Consider the following 27476-nt stretch of genomic DNA (forward strand, 5'->3'; position numbering starts at 1 on the left):
GGTAGTTCAGGGTTTTAATTGTCTACTTATTTTTATTTTATTTTATTCACTTTTTTTATCTCAACATTTTTGTCTGCTTTTTTTTTTCTTTTCGAAGTTACGGGACGGCATTGCTTTCTAAGTTCTTAAAGAAAAGAATAAACATAATGCGTTTTTATTCACAGCAGGATAAATTCTTCTAAATAATTTTCTAATTCCTCAGTTGGCATTTTTTGCATTTACTGGGGTAACAAAAAAAAATTAAGTTTTCCCTTTTTGTGTTTTATGAGAATTCTTACAAGTTTCAATCGCACAAGCTGATATTTGACTACAATTGTTAAATTTGTGTAATCAGATAAGATGAAAATAACTTCAAAAAATAGAAGGAAAAAAATTATTATGGAAAAAAAAGTTACAGAAAAGAATGCTACTTATATGCTATTTATATAACTCGGTGACGTCACTGTCTGAAATTTAAAATGCGAAGCGGCAAGAATTTCTTCAAAGGAGTGATTCTTCTGTTTTCTCAGAGCATATGGCCAATAAAAAAAGTGATTAATTAATCCCCGCATAGTTTAGAGATAATAAACATTTAAAAAAACATTAAGATAGAGCAAGTCTCCCCTGAAAGAGATAACAGAATAGGGGCATAACTTCAAATACTTACGTGTATTTTGGATTTTTTGTTTCAGCTAATTTCATCACGTCATAAGCCGTGTAGTTCTCTGGAACTCTGAGGGAAACAGTATTGATCACATCATTTTCGTCTCCCATGTAAAGTGAATACCGAACACGCATTTTTGGACCTGTATAGTCGCTTGTTTCAGAAGCTTGGTTATCTGGAAGATTTAAAATTGGTTAAAATAGAAACATTAATATGACACTGGAATTTTTCATTTCCATTTACGAAATTTATTGAAAGAAAACAATTTAGCGATACAAGGTTAAGAGGTATAGTAGTTGGACAAAAATATGCTAACATTTCTGTACTAACTCTATGTATATAATCCTTCTTTTAACAGCAACTCTTTTGAAAGATTTTACCTAACAAAACTGTAGTCACAAATTCAAAGATGCTTTTACAATATGAATCGACATAAAATAAGAGAGGAGGCATTTTTAATGCTTGAATACCAGCAATTTCAAAATAAATCAATGACATTGGGAATTCAATAAATATTGCTTTTTAATTATAGTGGTAATTACGGGTGGTTACCCAGAGATGCCAACTGNGTAGCAGAAGCTTTGGTTGGCGTTGGTTTATACCCTGAGCCTAGCTATATAACTGTAAGATATTTGATCAATAAATTGAAAACTGATAGTGAGGGGGAGAAGTTAGGTTGAATGCTAGGGGTGGATACCCCCGAGTCGGCGATCACATGAAGGTCCTTTCACCTCTCTGGGGGTATCCATGAGAATAATAAGGGGGGGGGGATTAATTATCTGTAATTCTTTGAGAGGATGCAATCTGATAGTAAGAATGAGGTAATTGGGTTGTGTTGGGTCATATTTGGCAGTAGTTCCTTATTCAAGAGCTCGTTGAAACCAACTGGATCTGGTTCCTTGGCAGTACTGAAGAATGAGATTTATCACTGAATGAAGTGGTAACTAAACATTAAGATGAAAAAAATTTCACAATTAGAGTGGTGGGTAATTTATACGCGACAGTGGTGACTGACACTCACCTCTCGAGTGCAAAGGGTTAAATAAAGCAAACTATTATTACCCCGCCCAAAAATAAACTGCTATAAAAATAGTTTGGCAACCAGTTTTATCTTTTTTTTACCTTAATTATCGACATCCTGATAATGCATATATCATACCTGCCAACTTTTTCCCCACTGGTAGTAAAATTTAGTTTCAATTACAATTTTAGGCAGAAGCATTTGCTGTATTTTGAGTAAGCTTCAGCGGACTGCAAAATCTGTGTTTTACATTTATATATACAATTAATTTTTTAAAAAATAGTGGTGAATCAAAAAGATTATCAATTAAGTTTATAAATGCAAGAAATGTATAGAAAGCATACGTTTTACTACCACTTAAAATGTAGAAATATAATTTTACGCCAAATGCGTAAAAGTTGGCAGGTATGATATATGATTCGCCCACTAGCATAAGTTTATTCTCTTATGACCTAAGAACATAGGACAACACAGATTCGACGAATCAGTTAGTGGAGCTTCCTGCCAAACACTGAGCTATGCAAAATATCCAGCATCCAGTATATGACTCGCCCGTCCCGAAGTGGTTGATAAGACACTGGAATATTTCATTTTACGAAATATATTAAAAGAAAACAATTTAGCGATACAGGGTATAGTAGTTCGACAAAAATATGCACACATTTCTATACTAATGTATGTATATAATCTTACTTTTAACAGCAACTTTTTTTGACAGATTTTACCCAGCAAAACTGTTGTCCCTAATTCAAAGATCAAGCTTGATGCTTTTAGAATTGGTGCTATTTGTATGCATGCAGAATTTTAATCGCCATAAAATAAGCAGGAAAATTGATATGCATTTTTAATGCTCAAACATCACCAGCAATTTCAAAATCAATACCCATATAAACTCGCTATCTGCTTGCGCAATATTTTTTAATGCGTTAACTCATTAAAACTCACAGGTCAAGAATACAAGAAAAATTGATAAAAGAATGCTTTTTAATTATAGTGGTGATTAAGGGTTATTAACTATACATAGTGGTATTAAAAAAAGGAAAATAAGCTTTTAACTTCCAACACTTGTTTTGATAGATGTAAATTTTGCATGAATAAAAAGGGCACCTTTTCTGAAAACTGCAATCGAGATCTTTCGAATAGTACCAAGGGTTTTGCTAAGTAAACTCTTCCGAGGCAGAAATTTGTCTTCTCACAAGAAACTTTAAAATGTTATCGAGCCATCCACGAAACCGTATTTAATTTACATTAGATGTCAATAGCTGGTCAAACTCAATTTATGACTGGAAAAATATCATACTGGTTTTGATGTTTTTGCATTTTTACGTTATCCATTAGTCAGAAGTATTGTTGCACTTAAAAATAAATTGGCATCAAGGTTTTTAAAAAAGTAGATTAAGTGTTTTTTTAACTATATGATTAACTGAAGAAGACATTTGTTCTTGGACTACCTATACCTGTATACCAAAATAAAAGACAATTCTTTTTAACTGCACAGATCTTAATCTACAGCCTAAACAAGCTCGGGCACTCTTTAGCTTTTATCTTAAATTAATAAGCAAAATAAATTTTTTAATGGGTTATTTAAAAAAAATTGCTTATGTCATCTACACGCTGAATGATTATTTTATCAAAGATTAATTAAATCTTTAGTTAATGATTTATTAAATCTTTATTTTGATTGCTTTGTTTATGCAATTGAAAACTAATAAACCTTTTTAAATTTGCTTACTTTTCTACTTTAAGCACATAAACTTAATATACCTGAATCAAATTAAATATATTTTTCTTTTAGTGTGACGTTGGCTCGAACATCGTTTGTAAGAAAGAACTGAACCCTTTGTACCCTTAGGGTGCTTACCTGGCACAAGTGTCAAGTTTAAATTACACACCACGTTAATTGTTAAAATGTTTACATCTTAATGTTTAGTGACCACTATAAATATTGGCCTTCATTTGCATTCCACAACCTCATCGAAGCACCACACAGATCAAGCTCAAGATGAATGGGAAAAAGGGCTGCAAGCGGCCTCAGGTGCTGAGATATTTTACAAAATTTAAGTTTATAAGTTAAGTCTATTAAGTAGTTGTTAGATATTATGTGCATGAGCCGATCGTCCATTTGTTAGAAAAATTCTGGGTTCGAATCCCAGGCAAGGCATGGATGTTTTTTCATTCTTTATACTATTTGTCCTTGCTGTGGGAAACAACGTTGGCCCAGCTAATATAGTGCCTCTGAAAGAGTGGCCAACAAATCTGTCCTTCAGAGGCCTGCATGACGAAAGGTTATTCTCCAGGTGGGCATTGGAAAAAAATGTTATATGCATGGATGCTAACTTTTTACACTGCTTGAGAAACTTTCTTCTTGTGATAGCAAAATTTATATTTCATGAATAATTCTTTCTTTAATAGATTTGAAGTTATTTTCAACACCACTTCATGCAAATGGTTCAAAAGTGTATATGAAACGCTACTTTCATACCTGCTAGTTCTTCCAGAAGAATTAATTTTACTATTAATCTTTTAGCCACATTTATACGTTCAAATTAGTGTTGTAATAATAAATTTGTTTCATAAGGATTTCTTTTTCTTTATTTAAAACAAATTGGGTGCCTGGGCCGAGCAGCGGCCCCTAACCCATACATCATGAAAATAGTATACAGTGTATGAAAACATTTTGTATTATGCATCATTATGGTGGGTTTCATAAGGATTAAAACTACAGTTATGTTTTATTCAAACATACTTATGAGCAATTACAAGACTTCAATGTTCTTAATATTGGGCTGAATATAAATGAAAATTCTACTTACAGTTAGATATTATAGGCATGCGCCGACCGTCCTGTGTCAGAAACGTTCTGGGTTTGAATCCCGGGCAAGGCATTGATGCTCTTTCATTCTCTGCACTATCTATATAAATGAAAAGTCTACGTACAGTTAAAATTTTATTTTGCTACCACTGGATAAAAGCGTCTTGGAAGAACGTAAAAGTTGGCAGGTAAAGTTTTGTATTGTAAGCCTTTAGTGGTTTCTTACACCATTACAAAAACACGGAATGGGGCAAAGGATTAAGTTTTTGAGTCTTAAGTAATTTAAACTATTTGGTTGATATAGTAATTTAAACTATTTGGTTTATATATTTTCAATGCAGAAGACACTTTTTCGGTAATCTAATAGTGACTGATTAGATTGGAAAAAAAAGAGATAATGAATTAAAAATCTTACCATATCCATTTCTTCTAGGATTCAAAGTGCAATCAACCTTTGAGATGTCACTTATACTTTTTGCATTGAGAACAGGAAGAGTTAGGGAACTAGAGACAACATCGTGAGGAGAAGACAATTGCTCTAATAGATACTGAACAGTTGCATAGAATTTCCAGCCCTTTTCATATTCTTGACCTCTTGATATTAAAGCCTAAATTGGTATTAAAATGTGTGTTAACAGTCTAGGTAGTTGAAGAACTTGGAAAAATATAATGACATGCCACATTTTTTTTAAGGAGAGCGTTTTAAAGAGTGTTTTTGATGAAAAACATAGTGCTTTCTATGGAGATAGTTAGATGTTTCTGAGTATTGGGCTGTCTGTTATTAGGAAATTCCATAAATTTGCAATGAATACCTAACTGGAAACAACGCTAATGAATAGTTTAAAAAAGAAAAACTCAAAATTTGAGAAAGTTGGGAATGAATTTAATACTCCAAGCCCTAAGAATGTATCCTTGCGTTTCAAGCATGTGAAAAGGTAAAAATCACATATAAGTTGCGTCATAAGTTTTGAAAAATCACATTTCTTTGATTATTAGCACGCACATCATGAAAATTTTGGTTCTCATAATGAAACCACGTGATTGTGGGGATAGTGAGTGATTGAATTTATCAGAGTATTTTCAACCTATCGCTTCTCCTTGTTATTTTAGTGGAAGACATTTAATGCTGGAATTTTGAAGCCAAAAATCTTAAAATAAAGAGATTTAGTTGACCGTATTTGGTTACACAGAAAAAATTGTTAAAGGAGGACTTTATACATTTCACATGTAAGTTGATTTATCACTTTTTGAAATTACAACATTTTTATTCATTACATAAAGAACTTTTTGAATGTTCTTTTTTTTCATTAAAATGCTTTCAACTGTATCTTGCAAGTATATATAAAAATGAATAAGAACCCAATTAAACCTAAAAATATGATTATGTGTAATTTTTCATTTTTAATATCTAATTTTTTAGTGTTAAAAGGTAGTTGGCAAGGTTATGTTAGTACTATGTAGTAAGTTAGTGCTAAATTGTTGTTTCTTTTCTTTTTCGTTTATTTACATTGTATGTTTTTGAAAGAAAAGAACGCTTCTAACATTTAACTATTCTAAATTATTCTAACACAAAATTATTCTTTAACACTAAGTTATTAGTTCTTTAATAATATCGTCAAGTCCTTTTCAACCGAAATTGTCGGAGCTTTTTTGATGTTAAAAACACGTGGGGGAAAAATCGAAAATACCTATTAGAATAATTAAAGCTCTTTAACCTTACCTAGTCCTAGTGTTTAGATTTTATTGGGCACCTGGGCCGCGAAGCGGCCCCTATCCCATTCATCTGGAATTTTTGAACAGTTTTGGTTGAGCAATGAGGTAAGCAAGCAATGGAGTTGCTTTTTTAACCTTACCATAGCAGCTATAATGTTAAAACAAAATCAGTTGAGAAGAAAAAAACTGGTTTTTTAAAAATTGAGGAAGAATATTTTTCCTCAATTTTAATTTTAGTTTTCGACTGCTTGTCACGTCTAAAATCCTTGTTTGTAAATGTTCTTTAGAAGTTTTATATCTTTAATATAATACAATGGACAAATATATTTTGTTTTTCTGACATATCTAATATTGAAAGAATTGACAAAACATTAAACACTCCTGAAACGAAAACCCTGAGTGCTAGAGGTTTAAAATAACTTATTATAGGAAACTGGTCCCTTATCCATAGTCCTATTTTGAGAATTGTTTCCGTTTTTATGAAAGTAAACAGTGGTAATTCAATTGCTTCATTAATAATATTTATACGGAATAAAATAAAAACATCCACGCCTACAATAGTGTATAGATGATATAACTATCTAGGATCAACTTTGAATCCATATGTTACAAAAATTTTTTGAAAATAAAATGATAGTTAAAGAAAAAAAATATTCCCTTCAATTAAACATAAATATAAAACCACTATTTTTATGTAAGCAAAGTGAAATAAAATAAAAAGTGTTATGACCTTTCAACTGTTACACAATTTGCAGAGATGCCAACTTGCTCTGGACAGCGGATAAATATTTTCGAGTGGTTAGATTTTTAATGTGTGATTCTTAGTTTAAAAATTTGATTTATTAGTTTTGCATTCACCACTACTTTTAAATAATTCGAAGGCTTATATGATTCGCCACTATGCTGCAGTTAAGTCTTCATTAATGATCCCAATACTTACCTATACCTCACCATCTACTGAAGAAATTAAGCCAAAACAAGATGGTTCATCCGGAATACTAATATACATACAGACCTCAAAATACCAACTCTATCACAGCATATATACAAGCTAAACGCAGATTTTTTCGATAATGCGATAGAATGAAAACAGCAAATTTTAATGAAATCTTTAAATTTGAAAATTACATCAAAGATAAAAATTACAGACTAGTAGCTGCACATTTCACCTCCAACGCCTCATATCATAACTATCAAAACAAACAATTTCATCAACCTTTCTGAAAATAACGTTTCCTCATGCTGATACAATTCTGAACAACTCGAAATCAAACAAACGCAACTATAGAGCAAGCTGCTCATTTTATTTTTTGATTCATTTTTAGTTATTCAAGCAAAGTGCTTGAAACATTCATAAAAGCAACTCCACTTCCTGCTCACTTCACTGCTCAACCAAAACAGTGTTAAAATTCCAGATAAATGGGATAGGGTGCCCAATAAAATCAAAACACTAGGACTAGGCAGTTAAGTCTTATGGGAAAAGGGCCGTAAGGCCTCAGACGCCCAGTTCCACTACAACGAACGAACGAGCAGTTAAGTTTTGTTAAACAATTTATAAAAAAACTGAACTAGCGAAATATCTGCAAATTTTAGTTGTCCTAAGAAAAAAATTATTCGCTGTTCTGGAAAGGGTTTAAAATAAAAACAATTTGTATGGAAAATTTACAATTATTTTAATTGTCCCCTTCTATTACGGCATTGCACAATCTATTTTCCTCAGATCTTTGGCTTTCAGAGTTTAATTCCGTTTATTATTGCAGTTCAGTGGCGTACGCAAGGGAGGGGTTTAAACACCCCCCTTGAGCTCAGACAAAATGGCAAAAATAAAACTTTTAGTAGAAATTACTTGAGCTATTATTTTTTAAGGCTAAATATTTTAATCTGTCATATGCCTACTTTTTTTTCTCACGGTATTTCTCAGAATACTGAAAAAACATTTACTATAATAGGGTTGTACTTTTGAAACCAAATTCACGTGATACTGTCACAAACTGGTTTCTTTCTGTTCTTCCAGTATAGTTTTCGAGACTGGCTGTCATTCGTGAGGTCTTTACGCGATGATTCTGGAATCCTAGACGTTTTGTCGTCTTTGAGACAATTCGATAATTCTGGAGATGCGGTGAAAAATTATATAAAAGGGGGAACGGAGTACAGTGGAGTTATTTAGTCAGACTAAGAGTTATCTCTGCCGCTTGTCTTTCGGAGCTTGTCGCTAAATCTGCTTTGTTTTGTCTTAACAAAAAGTTCATTCAATCCCGCCGAACCCATCGTCGCCACTGTTTCGACTAGTGAAGAAATCAGTAACAATACCATTGGAGATACTGTTCTCGTTGAAGTTATTCATTCCAGCTCGAAACTTTGAGATCGTAGCATAGCTGATATTTCTGCCAATATATATATATATATATATTATAATTATTTTGAGAAAAAACCACGACCTGAAATAAGTGGGGTGACAGCATCTAGTACCAATGTAAGTTTTTCTGTTGTACAGAAATGTGATACTTCCGTTGAAGAAAACGTTTCTAGCATAACAAAATCTGATGAATGTGAAAGTGGCCCTCAAAGTGTTACTTCCCACCCATATGACATTGGACTTTTTTTTAGAAGATATTACATTATGTTCTTAAATTTAAAAAATGAAATCAAAATTTAACTAAACAATGTTGTCTAAATAAAAAGCCAAAATTGTCTAGCTGTCTAAATTAGGGAAATAATAGTGCTTTATTACAGATTCGAATTTCTATTAGTAGTTTTAGAAAATTATAAACACCCCCCTTGAAAAAATTCTGCGTACGCCACTGTTGCAGTTTATCGCTGTAATTACAGTCTATCCCTGTTTTGAAATAAAGATTTTAGCTTTCTAAAACATTGTTTTGACATTATAAATGCAAAAATTTGTACCTGGGTTATTAATGAAGTTGTATGTAGATTTCCAAAACTTCCATCAGAAAGTTGAGACTCCTTGAAAAGTTTAATGACGTTTTCATAATTGGTTCTTAAACTGCTATATTCTACTTGATTCAGCAATTTCGTTTGGTTCTCATAACACGAAACTGCCATTACAGCAAATGCTTGATAATCTGTGGAATAAAATTTAGTTTCGATTAATTGATGTACTCATAACAATGCAATGTAGTGAAAACGTAACGCAGCTCAGAATAGCTATTGAATTTGTAATAGCAAATTTATAATCAGACCGAATGCCTCTTTCTTTTACTAAAAAAGGGGGTTCTGTTCCATTTCCGAGGGCAAAAAGGAAATCACCACCCAACTGTAATCAAAGCCAGTGTTGCATATTTAACTGTTGTTATAAGTACTACTCGCGTAATATCTCCTATTGTTAAAAATGGTGAATAGAAATAGTTTACCAGTTGCTAACAAAACAAAAATTAGATTTTGATTATAAATTTCGATTATAAAAAAACTTGTTTGTTTTACTTTCTACTTAGCAATGCAGTGTTTAAGCCTTGTAACTTCATTAGACAATGAAACGCAACTTTGCCAATCTGAAAAAATTTTCCGAGAATTTTTGAGTGTTAATAACACAATTATTTCATGTGTCTATTACAGCCCCATTCCCACACTGACTCTCTCTTTTAAAATAAAATTATAATCTGTACCAAGGAACAGCAATCGATAAACATATTTCGCACGTTTATACAAAGCGTTTTAAACTAAGAGCTATTTTTAAGATAAAAAAATTTATTTCAAATTTTTTTTTTGTGCATTTTGCTCGTTTAATGGTACAAGTGAGACAATTTTCAGCAAGAGTCAAGTTAGACAACCCAATATTTTAAAAAATATTTAAAACTACTGATATATTTTTATTATTAATTTATTGCAACAATTAAAGGATTTTTCAAACAATGGTACACTATAAAATCTTAAATGAACAGACTAAATTTTAATATAAATTACAATGGGGAAAAACTTTTTTTCGGTTGCATGAGATTTTTGAACGAATCTTAGATATTTTCGCGTTGCTGATTTCAAAGCTGATTTTAGTTCCTCTCTGTAAGTTAGAGTTTTTCTGCAATTTAACATTATATTCCCAATCAAGATTTTTTTTAAAAATTCACTCAAGAGAATAACTGTGTTCCCACTTCTCTTCTACGTAAGGCATGGTTAGGGAGATGGTGGTAATGCATTTCAGTTTATGTTGGAATAAATTAAGGTCCTTTTTTTGTCTTAAGTGTTATTTACAAAGGCACATTCAGAAAACTTGCACATTCAGAAAAAAATTAACTCATCTAAAAATATCTTTTTCATAAAAAACTGTAGCTTTAGAAGCTAAACTGAATTCAAATTTGCAAACACCGCACCCGATTTAAGTAAGATAAATTACTTCTCAAAATGCAAAAAAAAAATTTGCATGTTATTTTATAATACAAACTTATAATTGAGGAACATGAATGTCCAGTTACCTCTAACAAAAGGATAGTCAGCATCGGTGCTTAATATTTTGTTAAGATCTGAAGTTGCTTTAAGCGGCCAGGGTTCTTTAGCATTGCAGAGAGTTAAATATGCGATTGGATGCGTGAAGTTTGTTGTAGACTGCACTTGCTCTTTTAAACGCTTTATCAGGTTCTGTCCATAGAACTGACGAGGATTGTGACACGTCACCAATAAGCTGTTTATAAACATGCTTAGTTGTTCTGCTGAAAGAGAATTCCTGAAAAATTGAATTATTATTATTATTTTAATGTGACATATGTATTGTTTGTAAACAAATAAAAGTAGAAAATAGCTAAACAACTTTACTTTTAATTCAAGAAGTTTTATAAACAATGTTAGGTATCAATGTTAGAAGTTTAAAAAACAATATTAGAAGTTTAAAAACAATGTATTTTTGTCACTCAAGTATTGAATTTTTTGCAAAATCTTAGAAAATTCATTACCCGTGAAAATAAATAATATTTAAACTTTAAATTTAATTATAAAATATCACATCTGAAAATGATTTGACACTTAGAAAATGGCGGTGTTCACTAATTTTTATTCCGTTGAAAGTTTGATTTGCTTTGGAATATACATGACATGTTTTCGTTTCATGAAGGCTCTTACGGTTCAATTTATTTTGTAGCAACATATTTAATACCTTTGAATTAACTTAGAGAATTATATTTTACCAAAAATAAAAGAATCGAATCTGGATTAATGGTTCAGGTTTATATTAGTAAGACATAAAGTAAATAAATGAACTTTCACTGACGTTTCCTATTTATAACTATCTCTAGTATTGTCAGAGAAAAAAAATCGTGACTAATTTTAGAATCGTGACTAATTTAGATCCTTCAATAAAAGTTTAATATCAAAATGAAATTACCTCTACAGTTTTCCGTTACTCACCTTCGTGAAGGTTATAAGTTTCAAAAGTTCTTACATTTACTTTGCACGAAGAGAAAGCCGTGAAATATCAGGCTGCAGTGGGACGCCAAATCTCGTTCCTGTAACCACTATGATTATTTTTTTGTCATATAGATTAAACTAACCAGTGAAGGATCACTTAAGCTTAACTTGTCTTTAAAAAAAATCATGAAAAATTCAAAATTTGTAACATTAGTTAAATGACAGTGTCAACATATTTGTTATTAACTGCAAATTATCTAAAACAAATTTCGGAAACTTACATAATATTGTTTTAAGCTTTTGGTGGTTTAAATAAGAAGTAGTGAGATTACCAAGTGAAGGAGCAATTTTTATCAATGAATAGACACAAAATTTTCCTGTCGAAATTTCCAGAACACTTAATTTTGAGAATATTTGATGCTGCTTGGGAATTTATAGGCCATACGAATATCTAAAAACAAGACTTTTCTTGGAATTATAACATATAACCACGGTTAACGTGGAAAGTTTTACTTTCTTTAAGTCACGACGATTCTAATTCATGAATGTTTATCATTGTGTAATCCAATGATGTTTTTATTATTGTTATTATTTTATCATTTTTTTTTGTTTACTCTTTTTCTTCTTACTTTTTTTAAGCTTTTTTTTATCATTTTAAGTATTTTTTTTTCTCTCCGTCATATTTTCTTGCTTTAACTTTTTTTCAGCTCTTTCAGTCTCTTTATATTTTCACCATTTTTCTGCAATTAAAGCAAAATGTAATTTATTTATTTTTCTTTTGATTTGGCCTTCCTCTTTCTTCTCTATATTTGGCCAATGTAAATGTATCTTCGATATTTCTTCTGATTTACCAGTACTATTTCTAGAATTCCTCACTGGATAATAGATGGGGAAAAAGAGTTTCGAAGTCTGAGGAAAGTTCATCTTCACCTCTCATGTCTAGTTGATCTTCAGTAGGACTTACCATTTTATGACTTTTAGAACCAATTGGTTTTGCAACTAACAATGCCTCAAGAAGTTATATTAAAATGAGTTTTCAAGATATATTCATTATCAATGCTAATTGTTTCAGCTTCAGTGCCAAAGTTTCACTTAATCAAATGTTCTTTTTGCAATAAATTCTTCCATATTGAGAAAATCACAGGCTTTGAGAGACTAGACTCTTCTGTCAATGTTTCTTTAAAAATTTACAATACATCTTGACAGATTGCATTCTCAAGTATTTGAAGAAACTGTTCTTCGTTACTCTCGTAGTATGAGTTTTGTTGATAAGCTTTCTTGCTTATTAACTTTTTGTATTGCATGCATTTGTTAAAGTCAACGTTTTCAACATCTAAAGGAAAAAAGACCACATTTCTTAAAAGCATCTTAAATTTTAACTTCATCAGATGATGCCTTAAAAGCTAATTTAAAAATGTGTGTAAAATTCCTTCCATATATTGTTTTACACTTCCCTCTACATGTCTCTTTTGTTTTCAAGATTTGATGGCAGATTTCCTTGAAGATTTCTAAGCTCGAAATACGTTCCTGCATCACAAGGCTGGAGTACATTAGTAGAATTCGGTAGAAAGCTAAACCAGAGAATTTGTTTTGATGAACAAACCTTGCTCAGTTTCTTATTGATATGAGATTTATGCCCATCCAGAAGAAGCAAAATAGGAAATTTGATAGCATTTTCAATTAGACATGGGCAGTAGCATTTGTAATACAGTGAACTCTCGCTACTACGATATCCGATACAACAATAACTCCCTCTATTACGATAATGTTCCGTGGTCCCGCCAAACTTGCATATGGATTAATGTTATCTTCCTCTCAATATAACGATATTCTCTGAAGCAGTAAACCTCTGTAAAACGATTTTNATTAATTTTTTCGTTAATATATAAATATATTTATCGTTAATGAATATATAACATTAAATTTCAAAAAATCTTATTGCGTCCCAGAATTATGTGGGCCCTTGATATAACAATATATCCCTCTGCAACAATATTCTTTTTTGGTCCGCAAAATATTGTTGTAGCGAGGTTTTACTGTATATTCGTCAAAAAGTTGCTGCAGTCATCAATACACTTCATGAATCACTTTTTCCAATAAATATATAGGAGGAACAGATTCTATAATACCTCAAGGAATTCTTCAGCAAGGAGAAACTACCAATGGAGGTACTTTTTTTCCATTAGCTGAAATGTTAGCCAAAACTGTTGTTCTTTCTTTTTCTTTCCTAGGAACTATAGAATATAAACCTTAATAATTTTTAGGGCCAAAGATTTTTCCCATTTAAGAGCAGTATTCTCCTGTTTCATTTGCATTGTAGATGTGCTCACTTTGTAAAGGATGCCAGGGCTACATTCCTCCTCAAGATTCCTCTAAAGTACTTTAAACCACTCTCGAATATTAATCTCTGTAAGGGCAGTTTTGCCTTTTGAAATTATCTTCGCATTGTGTTGAGTTATTAGTGGATGTCGTCTTAAGAAAAGCTCCACCCATTTCCCCTCTGGATGATTGTGTTCATATGGAATTTTCCTACCCGTTTTCGTCATGCCATTAAAAACTGCATTAGGATAATAATTTAGCTAATTATTGGCACAAAAGACAGCAAAGAAACGTGCTATATAAATTTTGATTATTATACTTATTTAGTTTCCGATTAGTAAACATAGTTTTTTAAGTTGTCTAACGTATAATGTAATTAATCACTATATTAATAAAGATAAATTCTTATTATAATTATTTTCATAAATTAAATTAGCATTTCGAAATGAATCTATTTTAGGTGTCCTCTATATCGCAGAACTACTAATCATCTTAGAGTCATGCAAAATCATATTTCACACATACTGTTCATTCAATGGGAAAATTATTCCCAGTGAAGGAACGTGCTTGTTCCTTTACTGGTTAGAAGTCTTTTTTTCTGTATTTTTAACAGAATTTTGATGAATAATCTGACTTAAGGTACAAGAAAGGTAAAATATTTCTTTTGTTTTCATTAACTGTTCCATCATTTAATCACTTGCTTATTCATTGGTTTTTCATCGTTTAGTAATCCAATTAATAAACACCCCCTAATCTCAGTGCTTGCTTATGCCATGATGCTTAAAATAAATGAAACGTAACTTCAATGAACATATTTTGATTTTTTTTTACTGTGAGAAAAATAAAACTATTACATGCAATTAATTGCACTTTAAACGTATAACTACAAACACTGACCTTATAATTTTATCAGAGAAAAAAGGTGTTACACAAATACTAACAAATTCAAAAAATTTTCCAGAGAAGACTATATTACCAGGTAACCCAATGCATTATTAAATGCTTCTTATTGTTAGGTAGTAAGCTACTGTTACCAATCAATCTAAGTAAAAACTTTTAAAATCTTATTTTTTTTAAAAATATCTATGGAATGTCTATTCAGTGGGGTGTGTGTATTCCTTCACTGGAGAAATATTAAGCATTTTTTGATAAAAAACAACCGCAAACGCTAAGTGATTCAGGAAATGAACAGTCATTGTGTACATTAGACGTGCGATCCCTTGTGAAGGCTTATTTTGGAAGTAATTGTGACCTTTGGGCAGTGTTGATAACATTGCCACATTCATGCCGTTGGTCATGAAATTGTAGAGCCAAAACCAGCGTTAAGAACAGGCGGTAGTAGGAATGTATACTTTTATTTATATAGAAATTATTTTATAATTTCTTTTTAATCATTGTTTCATTGTTATCAATTTGAAAATAGATTCATTATTTACAGTTTGGATTATATGTTTTTTAAAATAAATTATTTGACTATTACTTGAGCAGAGAAATGGAAGTCGTAAGCTCTGTTTGTTTCGCCATTAATTCGTCTTCACAGATTGTCCCGTCAAATTTGGCTCCTCCTGATAAGAAGAGAGAAAATAGAACTCGTGGAGTATTTTCATGCCATCCCCAAAAAGAAGAACCTTTGCTTTTTATCCATGCTATTTCCTTAGTACGCGCCTCCGTGACACCATCAACGTTTAATATACCTGCATCTGTAAGACAACACAAATTAAATACTACGCATAGATATACAAACATTGTTATAGCAAGTAAATTAATAGAAATATAGTCAAACATTATAATAAAAACTATTGTTTATAATTTAATGTATATAAAACGATTGAGATAGTGACAGTATTTAACTTTTTTACGTAACTCTGAAATTCACACACTTCGTACATGCTCTAGAACACATTGAAAGCTTTAACACCCAGTAAATTTAAGAAGGCTGTTGTGCCTTCTTAAAATTTGAACTATAGTTTATGCATAAGCGTATCCCTAGGCTAAGACTGTATATAAAGCTGAGCATTTTTGTTCCATCCACCATCAAGTTACGATGCAATAATGTGAAAATAATGAGGTTAGCGGACGACTAGGTAACTCTATAAGCATATCCAACTTATACAGAATTTCCATCGTTTCAGAAATCTTTTCTAGTGGCAGTAAAGATAATATTTTAATAAATTTGATTTAAAAAAAGTATTTCCACCACTATTAAATGTTAAAATGACCTATCGAAGGTCAGATTAAATGCCTTTGTGTTTATAGCTTAGTAAAAATCAACTCCTTGGGTTTTTTAAAATTTTTCCTCAGGTTCTCTACTACAATAAAAAATAATTTTGACAAAACCTTTAATGTTGGAGAGTACAAATATCAGGGCTATCATCATGCTCCTCTTTGAAAATATTTCCTAGTGGTAACGAAATTTAAGTTAGTGTTTAGCTTAGTACTTTCCATATCTAGAAATTTTTTCGCCATTACATATCAAAGAATCAAATGAAATGTATATTTATTACAGTTATCTAGTGGTGACACTTTTAAAGAGTGGGCGTAAATATCATCATTCAACAAATTTTACGATTTAACTCGCTACCAATTTATTGAAACTTTTGCAGAAAGCTGAGTAGTTGGCATCAACTGGTGCATAAATCAACTCTTTCTTTCAAATTCTTCAAAAAACACTGGTCGAATTGAGATTGGTGCTTTGAGCCTAGAATTGCCTTTGCCCATTCATCATGCTCGCAACAGTCAGTGAGATAGGTAAATAATATTAAAAAAATCTTAAGAAACTATTGTATACAACGTACAGGAATGTCACAGGCGACTAAAAATGCAAAAAAGTTGTAGAAATTCAATTCACTTTTATTTATTTATTATCTCTTTAATTATTCAATCGTAACTACTACTATAACTTATATTTAACATTATTCACGTCTGGAGCCTGTACGACCACATATTCATTCTAACCAATTCTAAATCAATATTCCCTCCTCAATTTAAAGAACAAGAGATCTATCCACTTGCAATGCATAAGACCAAATTTAGCCTACTCTTTACCTGTTTTCAGCACGCTTCCTAACTCCCTTAACACGTTCACGTTATACAAATTTTAAATTTAAAGTGAAAGTAATTAAATTTTAAATTAATTGAGTATTAACATCAATTTTCAACTTTTCGAAGGACTGTGCAAAACCGGAACTTACACAAAAAATTATTATTTTTAGAACAAATATAGTGCGCAAAAGTTAAGAACTACTTACCGCATCCAACTTCATCAGCCCCATTTTCACAATCTTTCACTCCATCACATACTGCATTCATATGGATGCAAGAATGGTTAGAACATTGAAAAGTGCAGTTACGTAAGCATTCAATACCTCCTGTAAAATGAACAAAATAGAATGTTCTTTTACCAAATTTATGTAAAGGAACAGAATGTTGAATTATACAGATATAAATTTCACTTGGTAGATTACGGATTTCGATAACCTCATTAGTGACAAATGAATTCAACTATAATTCGTCAAATTTTGAAACTCTCATCTGAATATTAATGGGAAATTTTCAATTTCAAACTTTTAATGAATTGTTTTTTGATACAAATATCTAAAGACATATATATTAAAAACAGATACAATGACATTCAATTATAATGCAAACATAAAAACTATTAAACAATCATTAAACGTACTCAAGATCATGTGTAAAAAGTATCTGAGTCGAAAGGAATGAAACATTTACCATAGAATTTGATTTAAGCGACCCAGGCCCATATGGCCCATACGCACGAGTTTGATGTCTCGCTGTCACGAAAGCAACCACGACCAGGACGAGGGACCAAGCAATTTGTGGACACAAGGGAAGCCCCGAGTCAAGCAAGATTAAATGCACCATAATTGCGTCGACAAGCAGAGGAGATCAGAAGACCCGACCGAACCCCGGAGGCGGAAGCACCAAATCGGCTGCTGACCATAGGACAAGAAGGGCCGACAGCGGTGAGGCAAGCCACTACCATGCGTGAGCCGCTCTCTGACCAGAAGGCGAAAACTAGTGAAAATCACAATAACTCACCAAAATCACAATAACTTTATTAAAAAAAGAACTAAAAGAGCACACACATAAATCATTATTATTAAGCTCCGGTTGATTAACTAAGGGGAAATTGCACTTTTAAGGGCATCTGTGTTAGGATTGAGATCTAGTGATATGGGTGGCTTATTTATCTTGCCTTTCTATAAAGTCTCCCACCAAAATAGCACTATTATGGCCAAGCGTTGTTATCTTAAAATCAGGTCTAACTACACCCTTGAAAAGTCAAATATCAAGGCCTTAAAACATCATATATGTACCTCATATTTGTTTAAGAGCGTTTTTCAAAGACACGGACAGATGACCGATGTGACGACTTTATAAAACTCCAGATTAAAAATTATTTCTATAAATTTTAAAATTAATTTTCGTTGTATATCTATTTCTATCATCAACTGGGGCTTTCCGGGTATTCCCATCACATTTGCTAGTTCTCCTAAATCCATTGGGAAACCCCAAGTTTCTCCTTGATGTAACTTGTTTGTTATTTCTTCTACAACTCCGTGTTTCTCTCTTTCACTTCGAATTTCAACACTGAAGAATGTTTTTCATTATGACACTGAAACTAGCTAATGTTTTAATTTGTTTTATTTATATGTATTTATTTTCTATATTCTCCAGTTGTGCGTGACATATCCATCACGCGCAGCATGACGTATATGTCAAAGAACAAAATTCTCTTAATTTAATACTTTCTAATTATAAGAATTCTTATCTGAAACAGGTCTGCACTTTTAGAACAAGTATGCCAAATACTGCACTTTTTTCAAAATAGTTTATAAAGTGAAAAACAATAAAAAATTAAAGCAGAATTCAGATTAATTTTCCCAGCTTATTGGAAGATTTCACCGCGTAAGTTAAGCGATAAAAGCTACTTTTACATAAACTTTCGAATTATGTTTATTTTCTGAAGAAAAGTAAGATTTGAATTTTTTGGTCGAACAAAGACAAAAAAGCATTTAGATAGATACCATAAAACGTTTTCTTATTAGAACTGGAATTCGGATAGAGGCCAAAACGGTTTTGAATTTGAAGAAGTTGTCCGATAAAAAGAATGATTATTATTAATAATAATGAGTATAATTTATTATATTTAAAAAAAATTTTTTTTAAAGATTATACAACAGCAAAGGGCATGTATAATATTAAAGTAAGATATTAGCATACATGAAAGTTTTGGCTACCACTAGTTTGCGTTCATGAAAATTTTCGTTCCTGATACGTTTTTAAAACATATTAGAAAGAAAGTGTGGAAAAGCAAAGCATAAAACTAGTAGAAAGTTTATGAGCTACTTAAGTTAGATCTAAGTTAATAGATAACTAGCAAAATTTAGAAAAATGGAAAGATATTTTTATGCAATAATAATTTAAAAAATCTAAATAAGGTTGCCTAAAGGTTTCAATGTTTCCAAATATCAATAATTTAATAAGATAATGACTAAGCAGTTTTTCTTCTTAATAGAAGAAAAACAACTTAAAAACATTTACTTTCATGCTTCGCATAAATTAGTCGCGATGTTTAAGCGAACATCAATTAGTCAAACTACATTTTTTTTTAAAGATGAAAATTATTCAGTAGTTTTAAATATTTGATCGTAAATGCCGATCTGGTGTGAGAAAATTTAAAGAATCTTGAATATTTATGTCATTTTAACGCAACTGTGACTATTATTTCCGTAAAACGTTCACACAGTTTCAAATTATTATCTTTATTTTATGTTTTTTTTAAATATAAATAAGGCACAAAAAACTACAACTTACTAATAGTGAATATCAGTTTGTAGTTCGTATTTCTATATACTGCGAAAAAATAAACACGAACGTCATTGACAGCAATGATAGAATTTTGATTTTTTTCTCTCGGACAGAAAGTATAATTATCGGCAGAATCTTTAATAGTGATTTCTAGCTTGTTGTATTTGCAATCCTAAAAAGGAAAGATAGTTGTAAAATATTTAGCATGAACATGAATTAAGAAAACACATATCCTTAAAAGTAATTATTTAAAAATCATTTTTAAGAGGAATATTTACAATCTATCTAACCAAAACACACCCTTCAACTACTAAGGATTATCCGTAGTTTCAGAAAACATGCTCTCCTGTATTCAGAAAAGGTTATGTATTGCTCTATTATGTGTGTGAGTGTGACTCCAGAACCGTTTGTGATAGTCTTAAAATTTGAGGTCCCGCAGTGGACTGATTGCAAAGACGCGGTTACCAGTAGAACACCGAAGTCAATCATTAATAGCTGAGGTCTTTAAGTGGGTGGGGGACCACTTTGATCAGCCTGCGTAGGGACCGTGGGTACTGCGTATCGGTCCCGGCACGTGAAGTTTACGGTTAAACTGTTCTACCGTAAAGTGCTAGACACCACGCGCAACTTGTCTGGCTAACAAAGCAGTTAAGCCATCCCCTCGGCAAAAGATCACAATTGTGATGTCATGCCTTTGGGTTGTTTTCCAGTCGTCGACAATAGACAATTGAGCAGATATAAAGCGACGATAATAAAACAAAATACCTACCTACCTTCAAATTTGAACAGTGGGTGAAAGATGAAATTTCAGCTCTCATTACTGAAAAATCGTTCGAAAATTTTAATTTTATTGTCCAAGAGAAGCATTTTCAGCATAAAATTTCTCACTCATTGATTTAGAACTGCCCATTGTTTTTATTTCAACGCATATGATATTCTTTTTTCATATGTGCACATACATGCAGGCTTGTCTACTCAAATACATAGACACGGCTTTTAGAAGCCTTTGTCAAGTAAAATAAAGAAAGTTTAATTCTGAGAAGGACAGTACAAAGAGACTTATGAAGTTGCCTCGGGATTCGAACTCTCTACCTCCCTGACATAGATGATACACGGCGAGAAATACCACTCGGCTAAAGAGGCCTCGCCCCACAGATTTCTTTGTTTTCTTTAATACACTACCCTAACAAATTAAAGGACATTGCAAGTCTTTTTTTAATAACCGTCATCGAAAAGTCGACCCAATTTTGGGTTTAAGACTACTAATAATCAAGTACGTAGCCTTGTATTTTTGAACCCAATTCAGAAGACAAGGAAACTCCTGGATCAAGTATTGGGAGAAATTGGCCTTCGTTTAGGACTTTTTTGATGGAACTAACCCGCATTTTCGTTACATGGAGAGGAAGACTACGAGAACCCCCCACGGTTAGCCTTACGGCAAAGGAATTCTAACCCATGATCCGCCTACCGCATGAAGGGCATTTCACGTCAGCATTGCGGTCGGTGAAAGCCGGATGCGGAAATCGTATCGACTAGCCATCGCTGGGATTCGAACCCGGTTCACCTCATTGGAACGCGAACGCTCTTTCTTCTGAAACATCGCTGCTCATATTGTAAGTCTTGAATAAAATAACGATATAAGCTTTTTTTGCATAAAATGGAAGAAGAGAGTCACAAATGCAGTATGCAAATTTTGAGTTTGGCGTCGAAGACGATACTTCTACGGCACCGAATTTGATTTGGCTTTCAACTTAATGTAAGACGAAATGGGAAAAAAAAAGAATTGACGTTTAGTTATCGGCTTGTTTCGATGAGTGCAATATTTCAACGAAATCATATAATCGAATCAAAATCGTGGAGAAATGTATGCTGGTTAGAGAAGTGCCAAGCACGAGCTGAAGTAGCAGAAACCATTTGAGTTTTACAAAGTGTGATTTTCAGGATCTGGAACTGATTCTTAGAGCCTGAAAATGCAGACCGAAAATCAGGACGATGGCTTACATGTGCAAAAACGCCCGTTATTTAACGCTAACAGCTCGAAGACACCAAAATATGAATGCCACTCTTCTTCAACAACCTTCGCTCGGCTACTGGCACCACAGTTTCCACACATCAACAATCCGAAACCGCCTTCACACTGTAATTCTGTATGCTCATCGACCAATGGTGTGTGTAAGTTAACAAAGTATCGTCGCGGTCACAGGGAGTGGGAAATAGAGCACGTGAACTGGAGAAATGAAAGGAGCAATATTCTTTTCTCTGACAAGTCTAGTTTTTTTATTCATTCTGATAATAGGCATATTTTCATCTGTAGGGAACGTGGCACTAGAAAAAATCCTGTTTTTGTACACAAAAGTGTAAGGTATGGCGCTTTGGGAGTGGTGGTCTATGCTGCCGCCATCTCCATTGTTGAACGCACCGATCTCCATATCATTTGAAACGGATCTCTGATCGGTTGCCATTATAGGGATGAAATCCTGAGACCTGTTGTAGTCCCTTACGCTGGAGCAATTGGAGATGACTTTCTGTTAATGGACAGCAATTGTAGGCCACATCGTGCTAACTTGGTGAATGATTTTTCTTTGGAGGAGGGAATCATACGAATGGATTGGCTGGCTTGTTCTCCGGACATGAGTCAGATCAAGCATGTTTGGGACATTCTAGACAGACAAATTTCTGGACTCCTACCACCACCACAAACTCTCCAAAAACTGGAAAGTGCTCTCTAAGTAAAGTGAGACAGAATACCCCAGCCCCTCATTAATAGCCTCATTGACTCAATGCCTCGAAGTTGTCCAACTTTGTTGGCAGTCAAGGGAAACCTTACTAAAAATGATTTTCTTTTAAGGAAAAACCTCTTTTTTATTTGGTTTTTCACATATGCACAAATTGTCTTTTTTTTTTCCTTTTTTACCCAAGAGTTTAATAAAACGCATTTATTTTTCTGCCAAAAACCCACAACTTCAATATTCTTTAATTGTTTTGAATAATGTATACTAAGGTGTTATTCGCTACATATTAGCTCTCTTTCATAAAAAAATGGAGTTCATAGCACGTTATATCTAATAATTTTTCATTCATTATGCCAAAATATTTCTCGTCGTATCAAATTATAATTATAAGGAACATATCACCTTACTAGTTTACTTAAGCATTTTAAATGCTGTATTTAAACTATTTATGTTTTTTACTCTACATATTAATTACAACAATCTACTGACCCAGTTATAAGTGTACGTCAATTATAAATTTAAATATAAATTTTTTTTTCAAAGATAGAGGCTTTACTCTTAAATTTATTTGATTGCGTAATATTTTACCCAAGCGTCAAATTTAAGCTCTACAATATTCAATCTTATAAAGTGATTTGGTGGCACATGTATATCTATGCATTCTTCATTATTTTCGGTATCAGCCCTAGACAGTTCTCCAGATAGTCTTTTCTCTTCTATACAAGAATCAAGAGAAGCTAGAAAATAAAAGAAGAAACTTTAAGTAGTGTTATTATTTTTAGTATTAATCTTATAATCATTATTTAGTATTCATCTTCTATACAGAGCATGCACATTTGTTGCAAAATCTTAGCATAAATTAATAATTTTAATTTGATTTATTCTACGTGGTAAATCCTTAAAGTAAATGTTGACGGCTTTGTTGTTACACACTACTTTTTTTAAAAATCTCTAAATGTGGGTTACACGTATTTTACTTTTATAAAATCACATCTTTTTCTTCTTAAAAAAATATTATGAAGAAACTTGTGATTAATTTAAAAGTATTTTAAGTAATCAACTCGATTTTCAAAGAAATGCTATATATTGAATAAAAATATGTTATATATACTTTAATTCATTTAACAATATCTTGCAAATATCTACATTCATTTAATATACACTGCTTTGTTTTCAATACATTTTTATTTTCAAACTATTCACTGAATGTAGGTTATATAAACTTAATTGACTTTTCTAAAATTTATCCAACTCTGACTGTGCAAAAACAATTATTAATGAAGAAATGTTTAAAAGCCTCCAGAGAAGTTAATTTGAGTTTCAGTATATTTTGAATCAAAATATTGTTATTCATTTAATAACTAGATCTCGTAAATATTAACTTCTTTTTTCATTTATTGATTCATCATCTGTCATAGCCAATGATTCAAAAATAGTTTTTAAAAATTATCTGTGATAGAAATTTTAAGTTAAAATGAAAAACACGAATGTCTAAGGCACCGGTTTCTAATCCAGCGTGGTACTTGGCCGTGGACGCATGGTCGAGTGTCTGAGCCGAGATAAATATACTGTCCTACTAGTGCTATTAATTCCAGTAATGCTGTAATACAAGTCCTTGTGAGATACAGTTTCAATTCAGTTATTAACGTTATATAGAAAGACAAATAGTGTTAAAAATCCCATTAATGTTTTTTTATGGTGAGTATTGTAGCTGCGACGACAACAATATACAATGAATACTATAAAGTTATTTTCTTTACAAAGAAATATTTCTTTCCATTCTTGTGCAATGTGTTTTTGCCCATTACTGACATATGTGTACATTATTTGTATATATTGTAAATTTATTCGTATTCGTCATACCCATATAATTGATGTGTATTTGTCATTATATTTTTTACTGGAACATTAAATAGTTAGACGCTAAAGTTTTTCGTTTTTTTTTCTTAAATTGGTTATCCGCACAACTGAAAAAGTTGGGAACTACTGGTTTAAAGCAGCAGTTCCCAATTGTTTTCGGCAATGGAACCCTATGCGATCTATCTTCTTTTGACGGAACCTTGACGCTGGCTTAATAAATTAAGTTCATTAGCAGCTGTCGATACATATTAAAGATGGAAAGATTACTGATTAGTTTAAAAATATTTCATCTCAACTTTTTTAATTAGTTAAGAAATAAAAATTTTAAAATTAGGTTTCATGTGAGGCAGTTGAATTCACGGGTGTTGGTGTGGTTTCTAGTTTAGTTCTGAGTCAGTTTATGGTGCATTCGTAAGCTGGAAATAAATCGAATAAGCTAAATTATGGTTCTAGAAAAAAAAGTAGTTTTCAGAGAAACTTTTTTCTTATTTCTGTTTCTCTGAAAACTATTCCTAAATTTGGTTAGTTTACTTTAAGTTACTTTAGTTTAAGTTCGATGAGAAAAACTAATGAATACTTTCATAGATGCGTATCATTTTCGAAATTAATTAAATAAATTGTAGTCAAAAATTAATTAAATAAATAAATGTATCTATATCGGAGATATAGATAAAAGATAAATTTGCATTATTTTTGGTTATTTTTGCCGACTTTTTAGAAAGCTCCACACGGATCAATTATAACAAAGTTTTGTAAGGTTTAGAATTATTTAGAAGTAATGGGGAATAAAAACTCTATCAATTGAATTTAATAAACCAAGAATCATACGCTTAAAGAATACCACTCGAATATATGTATTCGTTATTTGGAGAAAGTTGCCATCTCTGATATCCTACATATCTTATAAAACAAAGAATTTGCGCGTGTGTGTGTAAGTCTATGAGTGTGTGTCAGTATACCAGCTGGAGGGAATACCGTAGGCTAAAATATTACGACATTTATCATCAAGAAAAATGAGTACAATTATAAACAAACTACGAAGAGAGGTCATCCAGAGAAACTAAAAAATAGAATTTTCTCATTGGTTTAGTTTAGAGCAGGAGTGGGCTAACTACGAACCGCGGGCCATCTGTGGCCAGCCGGAAGTTTTTATCCGGCCCGTGGATAGAATTTTAACTTGCCGATCCGTGACGAATATAAGAAATATACATCCATTTTCTTGTCTACTTTGTTTTAAAGCTATTTTTGTTTTTCATTTTTTAACAAAGTACTGATGACCTTTGTACTTTCTCTATTTTTGCTCTACAAAACATAAATTGATGGAAATAGTTAGCACAGACAGCTTCAATTGGTAAAATTTTGAAAGCAGAAGTTCTTTATAAAATAGCCGTAGAGTTGCTCCAACGAGTGTTTGTCTTTCTCGAGGAACAGACATATGGAATCTAAAACAGGTGAATCGTACTTCACATGTGGCAGACTGCGCTTTTTTTATCTCCAACGAGCGGATTTTTCGGCTGGCGCAAGTTCTAAGATTACTGCGTATGGAAAGATTGCACACATATAACGTCATTGCAAATAATGGTGAAATTATTAAATGTATTAAATGGCTACTGCTATTTTGAGTTATTTGTAAAATTTTTCAACCCCAAAATGGCAACTAAAAAATGCGAAGTTGATTCAGAGTGCCATCCGTTCAATGATGAATGGACTTTATTTTATTTTAGAAGTTAGAATTTTTATTTTAGAAGTTTTTACTTGGCCCACCAAACTTTTTTTACTCAATTTTTGGCCCTCGGCCAAAAAAAGTTTGCCCATCCCTTGTTTAGAGGATATCCATTGACTTAAATAGTCTTTCAACAATTCAGTTTTGTCAAATATTTTTAACTTTACATCGATGATGTTTGCTAGCTTATGGCTCTTTTCAAAAATGTTGTTTATTAAGCTTTCTGTAATACGCTGCGTGCTCAAAACAATTAAAGGATATTGTAAGTCTTATCAGCAAAAAAAAATTTCTTTTCAAACTTCACAGTAGGCAAACTTGGAGTTAGACGCCAAAGACGACACTCTATCTACAGCGAATTTGATTTGGCGGAAAAAAATGATCCACATCAATAAGCGCGTTATTTTGATGAGTGAGATGTCGCAGCGAAGTCCTTTTACCGAATTAGAAGCTTGGAGAGTTGCTGGCCGGTTAGAGGAGGGGCAACGTCTTTTGGACAGGGTACAATACCGGAAATACGTAATTGCATTATTGAAAGCTATTGTTCTAATAGCTTTTGAATAGCTTCATCGATTGGCATGGCGTTTTCTATTACATCGTTAATATTTTTTAGATCATTTTTACCTCTCTCTACGTTGAGCTGCTTGCATACTACGTTGCACTGTCATGTAAACAGCAACATTACGAAATGTTTAGAAAATTTAAGACGATGAAATATCGAGAAAAATTGATTGTTGGGCTTTAACAGCGGCAAGATGCATTAAACGTAAATTATAGTCATATATAATATTATATTGTTATATATAATATTATATTTTTACGTATGATATATTATTTATATATAATATTATATTTTTACGTATGATATCTTATTTATATATAATATTATATTAGTCCTTAAATAATAAAATTACATGTTTACGGCCTAAATCAGTTAAGCCTGAAATCCTGGGTATAAATATTAAACTAAACTAAACTCAGCGGCGCAACAGCCCATAGAGGCCCAAGGCCTACTATGCCCATCTCAGTTTTCTTGACCTTGGGCTCTGGGGTGCAGAAGCAGATGTTCCGGTCAGGTGATCAGCCGAACGCGGAACCCCCAGTGTTTAGTTCCCAAGCATGCTCGGTACTCATTTATCGACCCACTGAAAGGATGAGTCAACCCTGCCCGGCCCGAGGATCAAACCAGGGACCTGTGGCACGTCAGTGCGAATCGCTACCGCTCAGCCACCAGGCGTCAAATATTAAAAGAAAGAAATTTTTTACAGCAAAAAACATTTAGTTTCAGTTTGATCTAGGCTTAAAAAGTTTAATAAAACTGATTAGCAATCAAAGGCCCATTTTAATTACAAATTAACGCTTCATATGGATGAAAAGCAAATGAACATGTAAGAGATCAAAAAGTTAATCCCGCTGTCTCTTGAACAAAATGACGTTTACAATTACATATAGTCTTAATTTTTGACTGTACG

The 27476-nt window shown here is 32.2% G+C and overlaps 1 protein-coding gene across 4 annotated transcripts in view; it reads right to left on the reverse strand.

Annotated features, from left to right (window-relative positions):
* Positions 1-27476, reverse strand: part of LOC139424772 (uncharacterized protein CG3556-like) — a 39976-nt gene that overhangs the window by 11549 nt on the left and 951 nt on the right. For 2 of the 4 annotated variants that reach the window (XM_071186045.1, XM_043051522.2), the window contains exons 2-10: positions 23013-23161; positions 19699-19864; positions 17109-17228; positions 15341-15560; positions 10617-10864; positions 9094-9272; positions 4892-5084; positions 4478-4576; positions 647-818 (exon numbers count right to left, since the gene is read on the reverse strand). In XM_071186045.1, coding sequence (XP_071042146.1) covers positions 647-818; positions 4478-4576; positions 4892-5084; positions 9094-9272; positions 10617-10864; positions 15341-15560; positions 17109-17228; positions 19699-19864; positions 23013-23161 — 1546 coding nt within the window. The remainder of the gene's footprint in view (positions 1-646; positions 819-4477; positions 4577-4891; positions 5085-9093; positions 9273-10616; positions 10865-15340; positions 15561-17108; positions 17229-19698; positions 19865-23012; positions 23162-27476) is intronic. The other 2 variants (XM_071186046.1, XM_043051528.2) reach the window with 1 other exon arrangement.

The sequence above is a fragment of the Parasteatoda tepidariorum genome, chromosome 10 (genome assembly GCF_043381705.1).
Source record: "Parasteatoda tepidariorum isolate YZ-2023 chromosome 10, CAS_Ptep_4.0, whole genome shotgun sequence".
NCBI classification, from domain to species: domain Eukaryota; kingdom Metazoa; phylum Arthropoda; class Arachnida; order Araneae; family Theridiidae; genus Parasteatoda; species Parasteatoda tepidariorum.